Source organism: Malus sylvestris, chromosome 13, assembly GCF_916048215.2.
Source record: "Malus sylvestris chromosome 13, drMalSylv7.2, whole genome shotgun sequence".
Taxonomy (NCBI): domain Eukaryota; kingdom Viridiplantae; phylum Streptophyta; class Magnoliopsida; order Rosales; family Rosaceae; genus Malus; species Malus sylvestris.
This window is the reverse complement of record NC_062272.1, coordinates 13,798,867-13,814,657: the sequence shown is the minus strand read 5'-3', so window position 1 is coordinate 13,814,657 and position 15,791 is coordinate 13,798,867. Positions and strand designations below refer to the sequence as shown.

The window sequence follows — 15,791 nt, the reverse complement described above, 5'->3', positions numbered from 1 at the left end:
TGTTTGATTTATAAATCCCACGTCCACGCCCAGGAAGGAAGAAGGGGGTATATTTTTCTTTGATTTTTCGTAATACTAAAGTTAAAAGGAAACCAAGGATTGGTTTTTTCATGATTAAACCAATTATTCCATTACAGTACCAACTGCAATACAAGAGAAATCAATCATGCTTTAAAAGGGTGTAAATTTTCCCGCACGGAAAGGAAGCATTTCCCAAGCAACTAGGGGTCGAATTCTCATGCCAATGGGCACTTTTTCTCGAATTCCTCCTGCTCTGTGCGACATAAATCAAACTCATTTGTATTGTAATACATGCACCCGACGTAAGCATCCATCTCCTTTGTGCACCTCTGATGAAGATCTTTCAGCCTGCACGGAGAAATGTCTCGTATTTAGCTGCGTAACAAGGCATACCGCTCGTGAAACTAACAGGATGATCAAATCACAACAAATTCCAAATATGAAAATGGTGTACATGTAACGAACGAGATGCAGATATCAAAAAGTTGCGGCAAGAGAACGTAAAGGGAATGATTATGCTTGAAAACTGATCCAATTCAAACGCTGTTAGTTAGGGAGTGTCTCTATTCAAGCAAAGACCGGCAGGATTTTCTATTTTTTCCTCTTTGGGGAAATACTCTAGTGTTTTTAGGCTACTTGATAAGACATGAAAAATGCTTATATGTCATGTAAGAGAATGAGGACGGATGCATACAAGCATCACCACCACGGAACAACGAAGAAATGTTTACGCGGGATAAAAAATGAAGATATAGAGTTCAGAATATAAAAGAAAAACATGAAAGCAATTGAACAAAAGAACACTGTACTATACTGTCATAAAACCCAAGTTCAATATACTATTTGGGTTATACTTTGTAATGGATGCAAGTTGCAACAGAGGAAAATATACAGTATTTCCTGGTACATAAGGGTGACGGGAGTAAGGGCAAAATGAAAGATAATGTATGAAAACAAAAGCAGCTCAAAATCGTTTCTAGTTCCCATTTTATGTGCGTTCTCTACACATTTCTTCCAACTGCTACTCATCACCCTTTTTTGTCCCCTTCTTCGCTCCCACTTTCTCTATTTCCCCTCTCTATCTAACAAGGAAATATGTATCAAAACGAGAAACAAAAATGGTTACCAAACGGTCTTCCTATGTTAACTTGAGGGTACACGGACTAACGGTCACATAGCAGCCATCAGGTGAATCAAGTCGAATCAAGTTCAACAAGGTTTGAAACCAAGTTCCTGAAATCTGCTCCCCACAACTGATATGAAGCTAATGATTTCAAAATTTATGGCATATGATACAAGTCCAAACTCAATTAAGCCTCGGGATTAACCGACTCCAACACCGAGGGTGAACAATTAAGCACAGAAAAGTGTTCAAATACAAAGTATATCCAGCTAGACCTTACAAATTTTGGCATTACCTTCTCCCAATTCTATATTAAACCGCGGTTTATATACGGCTTATTATCTGTTTAGTGTCCTTTAGTTATATTTTCGATTGATCAGTTCTCTGTCTCCCAAAAATTTGAGCATGCTGCATAAGCCATGAACCACGTTGAGCTCAATCGAGCAAACCAAGCCTCAATTCACAAAACACCGAAACGTTTCGATTCAAAAGGGTTCACATACAAACAAGTAAGAATTCACAACAAACTCAGAAAATTGAAAAAAAGTAGGAAGCGGATTTGAGATTGGCTTACAGGGTGAGGACGCATCGGGTGACCTGACGACCTTTGTCCAGACACTTGTCGGGGTTCGGGTCCTTCTTCTTGCACTTGAGGAAAGCCACGTTCTCGGCCTGGCAGCTGAACTGAATGTGCTTCGCCGCCGCCGTCAGCACCGCCGACGTTGGGATTGGATCTCCCGCTGGGTCCACCGCGCTCGCCATCTCCAGCTCCTCCTCCGATCGATCCCGACAAAAAAGATCCAAACTTTGAGGCTAAAAAATGTTAATTCGGAAAAGTCCACAAACACCAGGGGACTTGGGAGGGCCAAAAAGAAAAGAAAAGATTAAAAGGGCATTTTCGTCTTTCAACAGCCCCTAAACCCTTGCCCTTGAATTCACCGCGGCTTTGCACTCTCGTATTTCAGACTCCATTTCGGCTTTTTGTACCTCTCAGACGATTGCAGCTTACAAAAGTTGAACGGTAAGTCCGAAATTCCTTCAATCATTTCTGCTTTTCCTTTTCTTTTGATTTTCTGTTTACTCGTTTTTTGTTTTGAAATGAGAATGGTTGTAGGAGTTATGTTGTTTTCTGTGATTCGATGGAAGGTTGAACCAGACCCAGAACCAAACCAATCTGACCCTGTTCAAAACCCGCTTGGATTCCCAAAACCCAGTTATTTTTTTCCCAATCTGAAACAGTTTCTGCTCAGAATTCAACTGGGGTTTCTCTAGATTTGGGTAATTTGAGTTGGGTTGCAGCAATTTGAAAGGAGGTTGGATAAAGGTATTATTATGGTTCTAGGGTACTTGTGTTTATGAGTGTTTGTCTAGAGGTAAATATCATATCAATTGAGGGGCAGTGAACTTAAGTGATTACATTTAGAGTGTGTACAAATCACCTCCCTCTCAGATATTATTCAGATTTATGAACCTAAGTGATTACATTTAGAGAAATTCAACCCTTGTTTTTCTGTGGGCTTGGGAAAATGAATCTCAGATTCTCAGCCATGTAAAGCTGTAAACTTGTTTGTGCAAAGGCCTTTGTTGATGTTATGCCTATGTTTATGACTTTCCCCAAGTGGTTCCTTTCGGGGATGCTATTTTACACCTCTCCCCGTGTGATTAGATGGGATTTTCTGTTCTGAGAACTACTTGAATTGATTTGGATTACAGATAGTTGTTGTTCCTCTTGATTATTTTTCCTTTTTGTTGGGGGGCGATATTGAACCCATATAGGAATTTTGTTTTTGATTGCAGATGCACAAATTTAGTGTGAACATATTTTTATTTGTGTAGTGAAACTTTGTTTTCTGTCACTTTTGATTGGCTTTCTCTTTCTGTTGTTTGAATTAAGGAATGGGTGAAAAGAAGAAGAAGGCTACCTTGTTCATCCGACTTATCTCAGCAGCTGGGACTGGTTTTTTCTATGTCAAGAAGAAGCCGAGTAGGGTCCAAGAGAAGCTTGAGTTCCGGAAATTCGACCCTCGGGTAAATCGTCATGTTCTATTTACCGAGGCAAAAATGAAATGAGCAAGTTGCCAGTGCAATGTGGATTTATTCACTGTTGTCCATCTTTTTTCCATTAGTCCTTCTAGGCACTCTGTTTAAAGGTAGACCCAACTCCTAAAAACTTGAGTTAATTATTTGTGTTTTTTGTTGTATCTTGATGAAAGTTCACACACTCTCTCTCTAGCTGAAGTATAATAAGCTCAAATTTCGATTGCTAATCTACTATTCTCATGCTGTTCGAAAACATGGGTGATTGAAATATTGAAGAGCTTTATGAGGGAGCATTTTTGCTCACCACCTATTTATTACCGTTAGTTGAGTTTGAATTTCGAGATTCGTGTAGTGGATAAGCACAAATCTCAAAATTTAAACTCATCTGATGGTGATAAATTGGGTGGTGAGCATACCCTACACTAAATGATGGTGAGCAAAAATGCATTCGCTTTATTAAGAGTTAATGTGTTGTGGTTTCTTTTTTGGAAGACCATCATTCTATCATAGCATTGTTATGTCTTCTTTGGTTCTGTGTCTCGGCCATATGATGTTTGCTTTTCTGTCTTATGGTTGTTTTCTGGGTTGTAGTCACTGAGAAAATCTGGCATGTACACGTGATGAGAGAGATACCGATTGGGGATAACAGTCCCAGTACCTGAGAATTTGCCCTAGTCACCAGAGTTGGGATTGGAGATTCATCCGCCAAAGTTTGATTAGGTTTTATGTCCCATCTAAAGAGGCAAATGTACATTTCAGGTTGTGTGGGTTTAGATGTTGATGGTCAGTGTACTGATTTCTTTGTGGTAATGGAAAATGTGGGGTACCAAAATCATGAATATCATGAAACCAAGAAGAAACTCGAAACCACGTTAAACATGCCGACCAAAATTGTTGTGCAAAAGCACACTAAAAAAAGAGGTGATCAGCCGGCTCCAAGTCAAATTGTCGTGAAAGGCTACCTACTCATCTCAGCGGCTGGCACCGGATTTTTCCATGTCAAGAAGAAGCCGGTCGAGTAGGGTGCAAGAGAAGCTCGGGCAAAGAGGGCCGCACTTGCCTCTGCTCAGAAGCCAAAAACAAGTTATGGCTTTGAGTATTTTCTTTTAGAGTAAATTGTAGTAATGATTTTTCAACTTTAATCAAATTGGAGCAATAGTTCATCAACTAAAAATCCATTACCATTGGTCCCTCAACTCATTAAAATGTGTAGCTACGGTCTATTTTGTCAACTTCGTCAGAATTTTGTCAAAATAAGTTATGTTGGAATGACCATGGCTACAATTGATGTCCCTCAACTCATCAAAACGTGTACCTATGGTTATTTTCTTCAAATTCGTCAGAATTTTGTCAAAATGAGTTATATTGGAAGAACCATTACTACAATTGGATTAAAGTTGAGAGACCATTGCTCCAATTAGGTTAAAAATGAGGGACTATTTCTCCAATTGGATTAAAGTTGAGGGACCAATGCTAATGGATTTTTAGTTGATGGACCATAGCTGGACGTTTTGATGAGTTGAATGACCAATGGTAATGGATTTTTATTTGACGGACTCTTGCTCCAATTGAGTTAAAGTTAAATGACCAACAACAACAACAACAACAAAGCTTTTTCCCACTAAGTGGGGTCGGCTATATGAATCATAGAACGCCATTGCGGTCGGTTCTGTTATATCCTCCATTAGATCTAAGTACTCTAAGTATTTTCTTAGAGTCTCTTCCAAAGTTTTCCTAGGTCTTCCTTTACCCCTTCGGCCCTGGACCTCTGTCCCGTAGTCGCATCTTCTAACCGGAGCTTCAGTAGACCTTCTTTGCACATGTCCAAACCACCGTAACTGATTTTCTCTCATCTTTCCTTCAATTTCAGCTACTCATACTTTACCTCGGATATCCTCATTCCTAATCTTATCATTTCTTGTGTGCCCACATATCCAACAAAACATCCTCATCTCCGCTACATCAATTTTATGTACGTGTTGATGCTTCACCGCCCAACATTCCGTGCCATACAACATCGCCGATCTTATTGCCGTCCTATAAAATTTTCCTTTGAGCTTCAGTGGCATATAGCAGTCACACAACACACTAGATGCACCCTTCCACTTCATCCATCCAGCTTGTATTCTAGGGTTGAAGTCTCCATCTAATTCTCCGTTCTTTTGCAAGATAGATCCTAGGTAGCGAAAGCGGTCGCTCTTTGGTACTTCCTGATCTCCGATCCTCACCCCTAACTCATTTTGGCCTCTATTTGCACTGAGCTTGCACTCCATATATTTTGTCTTTGATCGGCTTAAGACCTTTAGATTCCAACACTTTTCTCCAAAGGTTAAGCTTCGCATTTACCCCTTCCTGAGTTTCATCTATCAACATTATATCGTCTGCAAAAAGCATACACCAAGGAATATCATCTTGAATATGTCCCGTTAACTCATCCATTACCAATGCAAAAAGGTAAGGACTTAAGGATGAGCCTTGATGTAACCCAACAGTTATGGGGAAGCTTTCGGTTTGTCCTTCATGAGTTCTTACGCAGTCTTTGCTCCATCATACATATCCTTTATAGCTTGGATATATGCTACTTGTACTAATCTCTTCTCTTAAATCCTCCAACGAATGTTTCTTGGGACTTTATCATACGCTTTTTCCAAATCTATAAAGACCATGTGTAAATCATTTTTCCTATCTCTATATCTTTCTATCAATATTCGTAAGAGATAGATTGCCTCCATGGTTAAACGCCCTGGCATGAACCCGAATTGGTTGTCCGAAACCCGTGTCTCTTGCCTCAATTTATGCTCTATGACTCTCTCTCAGAGCTTCATTGTATGACTTATTAGCTTAATACCCTTATAGTTCATGCAATTTTGTACGTCACCCTTATTCTTGTAGATAGGCACCAAAGTGCTCTTTCTCCACTCAGTTAAAGTTAAAGGATCATTGCTACAATTTATTCTTTCTTTTATACATGTATCAGGTTCCTGTGTTGACTTCAATTGACTTGGTTGAGATATTGATGGTCTCAATGTACTAGTTTCATGGTGGTAAGTGGACGAATAGCTAGCTGTTTGATGTTTAATAAGTAATTACATAAAACTTTTGAAAGTACAACAATGATTTCTCATTTGTTATTGTAACGACATGTGCTTAAGATAATTTATTCTTGAACTTACATTCCCGTATTTGTATCCCGCTCCTCAAATTTTGTTCTGTGAAACAGAAACGGCTATGGCAGGAATAGGAAAACATGGAGGGTTTGGCATCGAATATGTGCTTAAGATCATTTGTTATTCTTCTTCTGCCGTGGTTCAGCTAAATGTTGAACCCAAACAGTTTCATGAAAAAATTGAAGGTGACTTCATGTCCTTGCAAAGAGTTTATGTCCGAGAAAGTCGGAGCAAAGGAATTAGCGATTTGTTTTTTGAAACCCTAAAGTAAGGCCGACAGCGCGCCTTAGGGAACTGTGATCAACATCACTAGGCTTGCTGTAAAAGGAATAGTGATGCAAATGGACTGTATGGAGTATTAGGTGCTGGGCAGAAGGTTGTTAGGGTTGAGGTTTGCGGACACGGCTATGGCAGGAATGCAAAACATGGAGGGTTTGGCATCGAAATTTGGAAGTAGTCTTTTTTTGTCGGAGAGGGAGAAGGGTGGGGTTAAGATCGAAAAGAAGGCGGTGGAGGGATCACTGTTAGGGTTCCATTACAGTGTTGTACTAGAGGTATTTTCAATGAAACCCTGACAATGAGAATGGTTTCATTGACTAGTTCACGAGTCTATGGAGAGGAAGAGAGGGGGTTTCCATTAACGCTTTGGGTGAGGCACAATTCATGGCCCGTTTTATGGGTCGGCGAGATATGTGTCGCGTGTTAGAGGCAGAGAAACCATGGTTATTCAGGCATGATTTGGTTTTGGTTATAGATGATGCTCGTCATAGGCACTGAGGTGGTTGCTAGGGCAATATGCGGCTTGCTTGGTACAATTGTTAAGGTTGATAAGGATGATGGTAGGGATTGCGTTGGCCGTTTCTTACGTGTGAAGATTTCTTTCGACGTCCGATAGTCGCTTATGCGGGGAACTAATGTGGAATTCCCTAAGAATGGAACAATTTGGGTAGACTTTCGGTATGAGGGGCTAGTTAACTATTGTCTTATTTGTGGCAAGGTAGGGCAAGTTATTAGATGGTGTAAGGTGGAACGACTTGGGGATGAGGCATCTGAGGTTAACACAGAGGCTTTATATGCGTTCAAAGGGCTTAATGAGGAGTATGACCTGATAGGGAACTATCTCGTGGGGAGAGGAGATGGGTAGCGGGGACCACATGGGCTGAGTAGTTCGACTTCCTCGTTGAATGGGAGAATCTATGATAATTCGAGTGGAAAACATACTTTGGAGGCGGATGAGAAGGAGAGGTAGTGGTTGGAACGAGAAAGGGCCTTTGATGCATGACTTATTGGCCCATAAGGGTCCATTGCAACTGGTGCAGGGACAATAGAGTTTGTGAATCATCCGGAAGAAGTTGAGGTTAATGGGGAGAGTACTGAAATGTTGCAACCAAGCCGTGATATTGACCTTAATATGCCAATTGTGGGAGCGAATGATGAGGTGTCTGAAGGGGTCCTTGGTAGGGACAGTGTAGATGGGGATATGGACCAAGGTTTATTGTATCAGGATTCAGATTCGTTTAATCTTTTTCCTATCATTGAGGTTGTATCGAAGGATGAGATGAAATGGATCTGGGAGGATGCTGGTGATGATCAGGCGGTGTTAGAAGATGGTTTGACTCGTGTGCACAAGATCCAAAGGTTTGTAGTAGACCAAGCGGAGGCCACCTGTGAGGGGTCTCTGCGATTGCAATGAAAATTATATGTTGGAACTGTTAGGGTATCGGAGGGTAGCGGACCTGACAATTGATGATTGGTTGGAGAAAAATCGGCTCCACTCCCTCGAGGTTGTGGCTTTATTAGAAACTAAAATAATAGTCGAAGGTACTGTTATTGAAGCATAGGTTCGACATGTCATGTATGCATGCTATTGAGCCTAGTGGAATTGCCGGAGGTATGCGTGTCTTTTGGAGGGATGTAAAGGATGTGGTGTTAGTTAAGTATAATGATTTTTTTTATTGAAGTCTTAGTTGAGGATGGGGTGCGACATCTTAGATGGCGATTGGTGGTTGTTTATGCTAGCACGGATATGCGTAAATGAGCATAACAATTTAAGGTGTTAATGACGCGTATTGCGTGTTATCCTGAGCCATACTTGTTAATGTGTGATTTCAATGATTTATTATTGGAATCGAAGAAGGAAGGGGTAATGGAAGAACATTTGCTAGCATGAGGTATTTTCAAACTTTTGTGGCTCAAGCGAGATTGTTGGACTTGGAATTTGAAGGATACCCTTATACGTGGAGGAATTGATGGGAGAATGGCTTTATACAGGAAAGATTGGATCGTGCGCTTGCTACACTTGATTGGGTTCAATGTTATCAGCAAGCAATAGTAAAACATGTTGTGTTGAAGGGGTCAGACCATGCAATGTTAGTGTTATCAATGGTTGTAAAGCAACCTAGGTGAGCGAAAAGGTTCATGTATGACCCTCGATGGAATCAGGATCCAAAATGTGATGAGGTTGTGCATGAAAATTAAGGTGGTGCACATGGTGTGTCTCATGCACATAACCTGGTGCATAATTTTCGAAAGGTCAAGCAGAGGTTGGTGATGTGGAGGAAAAAGGAGGGGCGCAATGAACATAAGGAAATTTGTCGTTTGAAGGAAGTGCTTCGTGATACGTGTCAGCAACCGGTGTTTGACGGTCATCGGATTTGAGGTTTAGAAGAGGAGCTTACACGGGCACTTAGAAGGGAAGAAGTCTATTTGCGTATGAAGTCTTGAGTACAATGGTTATGATAAGGTGATAAAAATACTTGGTTCTTCCATGTGTAAACGTTGAAACGAAGACGACATAATGCTATTCGAGGATTAGAAGAGGATGATGTGACATGGTGTACGAATAAGAACAGAATCCATGACATTGCCGTTGATTACTTCACATCCTTGTTCTCCACGGATTAACCTGCTAATTTTATGGAAATCCTGCAATGTGTGCCGACAAAAGTGAGGGATACGGATAATAATTTGTTGATTGCCCCAATGACTGATGTGGAGAGTAAAACTACTATTTATCATATGCACCTAACGAAGTCATCGAGTCTGGATGGATTTAATGCGGGTTTTTTCCATCATCATTGGGAGACGGTTGGAGGTGTGGTTATGGGTATGGTAAAATCTTTCTTTTGCTCGAGAAGAATGTTAAAAGAGTTGAACCATATTAATATTGTGCTTATTCCTAAAGTGGATAATCCCACGAAAATGTCCCAATTTCGCTTTGTAATGTGGTGTTTAAAATTATTTCCAAAGTTCTAACAAACAGGTTGAAGAGAGTTCTCCCTAAAGTGATTAGTCAGAATCAATCAGCTTTTGTGGCGGGAAGGCAAGTTTCTGATAATATTTTAGTGGTGCATGAACTCCTACATTCTATGCAACATGGGAATGAGGATGGTATTAATTTTATGGCAATGAAATTAGATATGGCAAAAGCTTATGATCGGATTGAATGGTCATTTTTGAATGCTATGTTGCACAAGTTGGGTTTTGAAGATAATTTTTACCAATGGGTGATGGAGTGTGTGCAAACGGTGTCCTATAGTGTGGTGGTTAATGGTGAGACAACAAGTTATATCACGCCTAGTAGGGGAATCCGGCAAGGGGACCCGCTATCACCTTTTCTCTTCCTTATTTGTGCGGAGGGTTTTTCATCCTTAATTCATAATGAAGAGAGGGTTGGTTGCATTCAGGGTATGTCTGTTAATGCATTCGCCGAGCCTTTATCACATGTCTTCTTTATGGATGATTCAGTTTTATTTTGTCGAGCTACGGAGATTGAGGCTCAAAATGTTAAAATTTTGCTCCAACGGTATGTTGACGGGTCTGGACAGTTCATTAATTTGGATAAAAGCTTGGTACATTTTAGTGTAGGGTGTTCGCATGGGTTGAAGGCTCATTTATTACAGGTTTTGGGGATTAGACATCAGGAAGGTTTTGGGTATTCAAGTGGTTTTTGGGGCCTTGAAGAAAAAGGTGTTCGAAGTACATAATAGATTGGATGAGAGAATTAATGGGTGGGTGGAGCAATTTTTGTCGGTAGTGGGAAATAAGGTATTGATTAAGAGTGTTGCGGCTGCTCTTCCTATCTATACCATGTCATGTTTCCAATTGCCTATGATTGAACAAATTATTGCATGGTTTTTGTGGCGGGATCAGAAGACAAAGAAAGGCGTTCATTTGTTTGCTTGGAATAAGGTTGCAAAAAAAAAAGGCTTCTGGATGTCTTGGTTTCAAGGAGATTATTGCTTTCAACCTAGCTATGTTGGCTAAGGTGGGGTGGCATCTCATATGTAATCCAGACTCGCTTTTAGCTAAAGTGCTGCAAGCCATATACTACTCTTCTTCGTCATTTTTTGAAGCACCGATGGGTAGGAATACTTCTTGGGGTTGGAAGGGGATTTTGCAGGGAAGGAAAATATTGAAGGCTGGTATATGATGGAGCATGGGGGATGGGAGAAATATTTAGATTGAGAAGGATCCTTGGTTGCCTATACCATGAATGTTTCAGCTTATTTCATGACATGAGGAGATGCCTATTATGGTTGCCGACTTGGTGGTTCAAGGGGGTAAATGGAAGCGTGAGGTTGTTGAGATGTGTTTTAATGAAGAGGAAGCTTGTACTATTTTAAGTATACCGCTTAGTCAGTTTGGATGTTCGGACCGTATGATGTGGCATTACACTTGAAATGGGATTTACTTGGTGAAAATGGGTATATGGTGGCTCAAGAAATGAATCAGAATGGGGAGCTTGGACGGAAATGAGTGGGTCAATCTAGTAGGGCCGACAACAAGGATTCGGTGTGGCAGGATATATGGAGGTTGAAGGTTCCGCCTAAGTTGTGTCATTTTGTTTGGAAGGGGTGTTGGAACATCCTTCCAGTGCATACAAATTTGCAACATAGGGGGATTTCGTTGGAGACTAGTTGCCCGCTTTGCAAAGGTGAGGTGGAAACACATGTACATGTTTTCTTTAGGTGCCCATTTGCTCGTGTTTTCTGGTTTGGTTCTCCGTTACAATTAGATGTGACCATGGTGGCAGGTGAGGATTTCTTAGAATGTTGGAAGTGTTTGTGTGCAAAAATATGTCAAGGAGGGGGATGCTAGTAACCTTATGCAGTGGGTGGTTTGTGGAGGATGTGGAAGTGTAGTAATAGTTTAGTGTTTGATCAGATTAAGGTAGAGCCTATCGTCGTGTTACAATTACTTCAACAACAATGGGAAGAGATAACAATGTGTGAGGGGGAACCACTGTAGTAGCCAACCCGTGGGCTGCAACGGAGAAGGGAGATCCTTCAAGGGTGGATAAAGCCACATTTTCGAACAATAAAAGTTAATTGTGACGGAGCATGGTGTAGTTATACTGGTATGTGTGGCTTTGGGTGGGTTGCGAGGGATTTTGTGGGTATTTTCAAAGGTGCTGGAGGTGTGGGTAGAATCCTTTGTATGTCGAGTATTATGGCGGAAGCGGATGCACTGAGGTTGGCTTTGGTGGCTTGTGTGGAAAGAGGCTTTGAGTCTGTTCAGGTGGAAACTGATTCACAAGTTCTTGTTGACATAATTCATGGGAGTTTGCAACCGGAGGCAGTTATGGATGGTATTTTATGGGATATTAATCTTCTTAAGCAATCTTAAGCAACAATTATGTGTTATTGAGTTTTTATATGCTCCTCGTGCCTGTAATGAGGTTGCGCATCTTGTGGCATCTTATGTCATGCGTGTGGGGGGGTGTTCATTCATGGGATGGTTTTGAACCAGAATGGTTATTTAACACTTTGGTGTCTGATGTAAACATTTCAATTCATATTTAATAATATTCAAATTTCGACAAAAAAAATAGTTTAATGATAAGACCAAACCCTACGTTGCTTGAGAATTAAGCAACCGACAAAGATTCTTGTCTATTAACCAACCAAGGCAACAACTGATGCGAAATATATAAGCACACAAATTAAACCCTCTTTTTGACAATTGTAGTATAGATGTAAGTAGGGTATCGTTCTAGGCCGGGGATTAGGAGGGATTGCTAATCTATCCTAAATTAATTTAAAAATATTAAACAAGACTCAAGGATACAAAACTAGGCTAAAAACTCTAATAACTCGAAACACACTTAAAATGACTCAAAATAATGGAAACAATTAAATTAAACACTAGGAACTGAAATGGACGGAAATTAAATTAAAAGACTAACAATAAAGAAAACTAAATAAATAATATAATTTAATAATGGATGGGTGTTTGGTTTTGATGAAAAGTAAATTAAACTTAATTAAATTACAGAATTGACAAAAACATGAAATTAAGATAAAATGATAAATGACGGACTAGCTAGAGGGTTCTTCTCCACACATGACACATATGCAACCTAAATTAATTTTCAGTTGTTCTTTCAATAAGTTGTGAATTTCAATATTCCAGATTAACCGTGAACAGCACTTTTTTAATCTTCAAGTTTTCCTTAAGTTATTGAATTGGACGGGAAAACGCATACAACAATTCAAAACATTCTTCAAAAGTCCCCTACGTGAAAAGCACAATAGAGATACAATCAAAGATCATTAAACTTTGTGAAAACTATAAGCATTGACGAGGCATTCATAACTATGAAAAGCATGATACTCTTGCCAAGAATTTACTTAACGTGATTGTGACTAGCAACCTTTACTACCAATGAATATAAACTTGTAACGATTAGGTGAAACTCATTTATATCCTAGCATCAAATTCATGCATGAAAACTAAATATGCATCCTTAATCAACATACAAGAATTAGTTTTGGAGAAAGTAGTTAATTGAATTGCATTCACAACTTATTAAATCACAATTGGAAGAAATCAATTCATATCTCAAGCATGTTCATGGCTTCGAACTTCCCCCTAGCTAAGTAAGGTTTTAGTTCCTCATACTTGCAATTAAACAAAAACAATTGATATTAAACATAGAAAAACAAAGTAGAATACACCTAGAATGCTCCAACAACTCCAATGGAATGGCTAGCACAACTCCAAGCACTCCTCCTTCTTTGCAAGCAGCGGCACTAGAGGTTTTGGACGGTTTTGGGTGGTTTTTATGGTGTAGAATGGATGGGGAATGGTATGGAAATGTTTAGGGTTGATGGGTGGTGTGGCTAGGGGTGATTTTTGGCTGAATTTGGAGAGAATGGTGGTGGAGAGGTGTGGCTAAGGCAAGGATAAAATCTGTTCCCCCGTGTCTCATGCCTTGGATTCTCCTTTTTCTTCTTATTTTTCCACTGCCCAAAGGCAGCTTCCCTTATTTTATTCTTTCACGTTTTGCTGTCTCTTGGATCCCTTTTTTTTCCATTTGTTCCAGCTGCAAAGGCAGCTTCTTTATGTTTCTTTTCTTTACTCACCAACTGCAAAACACTTCAATTTTAGATATATCATATAATTTCTAATGCCATATAATTTCTAATGCATACCTAATAAATTTAGCCTAACTTCCATGACCTATAATCCGTGACATAATTCTACCAATAACCCATGACAAAATGAGAACGACTAAAGCAATTTTCGATGAATTTATTATTTAAAACTCATTTGTGCCATTTTTATTTTCTTTGCATAAACAAATCCTATAAACACAAAAAAAACGTAAATAGCTCAAAATATAAGGAACTAACTAAGAAAAGACGAGTGAATTTGAAGTAAAAATATATATAAATATGATCCGATCAAATACCCCCACACTTAACTTTTGCTAGTCCTCGAGCAAAACAAAGAAAACATGAAAAAGTAATAACATGAAAAACATTAGCTTCCCTCTATGTGACCCTCATAGAATTTCATTCAAGAAAACAAATCATCAAGAACCATAGCTAGCATCAAGGAACTAATCCAAGTTCATCTTCCTTATTCAAATATTAGCAGTAATCTTTGAATCATCCTTGAAGTGTAGTGTGTGAGATAGCCATACTAATGCAATTTCAAAATTTTTATATTTTTAAAATCATCATATGCAAACTAGCAACATTCTCACGGAGTATGCACTCAATCACACATGTGTTTAGTTTTAATGTGTTTCGCTCAAAGAATCAAATGTGAAAGTTCTACCATAAGCTTGCATAAAGATCGCTTCTCCACAGTCATAATTGCAAAACTTAAATCAAGAGGACTTTTATTGGATGTAATGAGGCTTATGGATATGGTTATTGAAAGAATAGGAAAACACAAGTTCCAAGCTACATTGCAAGTAATTCTTTTCTTTAGATTTATAAGAACTCAAGCTCTCCAACGATTCTTCTTAAACCTCCAACCACACCCTTAAACTGAAAATTAAACAACTTTTCATTTTCTTTGTATACAATCTTTCTTTTTTTTTTTTTTTTTTTTTTTTTTTTTTTTTTTTTTAATACAAACATGAAATACCCCCACACTTATTCTTTTGCCAAACACCTTCAAAGTACTTCACAAACATTTCTCATAAAACAATCTCACATTGCTCACTAGCTTGCTTGGAAAGGGTAAGGAAAAAAGTTTCAGGCATAAGGGTAGACATATCTGGTGATAAGAAATAAAAGGCTCAACATACACAGCTCAAATTGGCAATCTAATGATATCCTTTTTATTTGGGAAACATGGTTATTTGGGCCATAGTGGTAAACCTAATGCCTCTATCATTTCCAAGTTCATGCAATCAATGACAAACATTTCGAAAGATCGTTACGCAAGTTCTAGAGATGTATCTCACATAAGTTCATCACACATGAAAGAATAGGAGTGTATGAAAAATACACACACTTTCAATAGGCTCAAAAACTCACATAGGATATATATGGTCACTAAATTCACATATGAGGCTTTAAATCATACTTTAATTTCACATTAACAAGGCTATGTGCATTTGGTTTTTCAAAGATGGTCAAACATGTACAAAACTAACAAGAGAATTAGGAATTTCACAAAACACATGTTAACTAAGTTCTTGATGATCATGGTTCAAATTTGATCCAATTATATCATTGGGTCGGGAAACTAACAAAAATCTAATTCAAAACAATAAGGGAAACAAGACAATATTTTTGGATTTTTTAAATTTTCCGATTTTTTTTTTTTTTTATAAGAAAACAAAAAGCAACAACACAGAAACACAACACAGAAACAAATGAAATTCTAGAGATTTCTACCCCCACACTTAAACTTGACATTGTCCCCAATGTCAGAAAACACTATAATGCAAAAATAAATAAAATAAACAAAATAATAAAAAAAAACAAAATAAAGCAATTGGACTGAAAACTTTCCTAATTTGCAGTAAAATCAAGCGATGACCCCCCAAGCTAAAATTCTGCAATCAACTTCAAGGGTGGAAATAACCAAAAGTTCCTGCAAAGAAAAGAAATAATTCAGTTAAGTAACGCAAGAAAATTAATTAAAAAAAATTGCAAACGAAAAATTGAAAATTACGATAAAAGATAATGAATAAA

The 15,791-nt window shown here is 38.7% G+C and overlaps 2 protein-coding genes across 3 annotated transcripts; one reads left to right on the top strand and one right to left on the bottom strand.

The window, feature by feature from the left end:
- Positions 1-81: 81 nt before the first annotated feature.
- On the bottom strand, positions 82-1,998 carry LOC126596380 (NADH dehydrogenase [ubiquinone] 1 alpha subcomplex subunit 8-B-like). The gene is made up of 2 exons (XM_050262947.1): positions 1,719-1,998; positions 82-369 (listed from the first exon to the last, which is right to left on the bottom strand). Exons 1-2 carry the CDS (start codon positions 1,904-1,906, stop codon positions 237-239), a joined length of 321 nt encoding a protein of 106 aa, XP_050118904.1. The 5' UTR covers positions 1,907-1,998; the 3' UTR covers positions 82-236.
- Positions 1,999-2,022: 24 nt separating this feature from the next.
- On the top strand, positions 2,023-3,411 carry LOC126596381 (uncharacterized). Of its 2 annotated transcripts, none has more exons than XM_050262949.1 (2): positions 2,023-2,165; positions 3,039-3,411. In XM_050262949.1, the coding sequence occupies exon 2, from the start codon at positions 3,041-3,043 to the stop codon at positions 3,212-3,214; it is 174 nt and encodes a 57-aa protein (XP_050118906.1). In that variant the 5' UTR covers positions 2,023-2,165; positions 3,039-3,040; the 3' UTR covers positions 3,215-3,411. The 2 variants fall into 2 exon arrangements, with proteins under 2 accessions (XP_050118906.1, XP_050118907.1); XM_050262950.1 differs by lacking the exon at positions 2,023-2,165 and adding an exon at positions 2,194-2,468.
- Positions 3,412-15,791: the final 12,380 nt, after the last annotated feature.

Bases quoted from the DNA above. Each gene is read 5' to 3' on its own strand.
- LOC126596380 (XM_050262947.1), bottom strand. From the start codon at position 1,906: ATGGCGAGCGCGGTGGACCCAGCGGGAGATCCAATCCCAACGTCGGCG. The intron at 370-1,718 runs GTAAGCCAATCT...TTCTCCGTGCAG, and splicing joins ACCCGATGCGTCCTCACCCT to GCTGAAAGATCTTCATCAGA.
- LOC126596381 (XM_050262949.1), top strand. From the start codon at position 3,041: ATGGGTGAAAAGAAGAAGAAGGCTACCTTGTTCATCCGACTTATCTCA.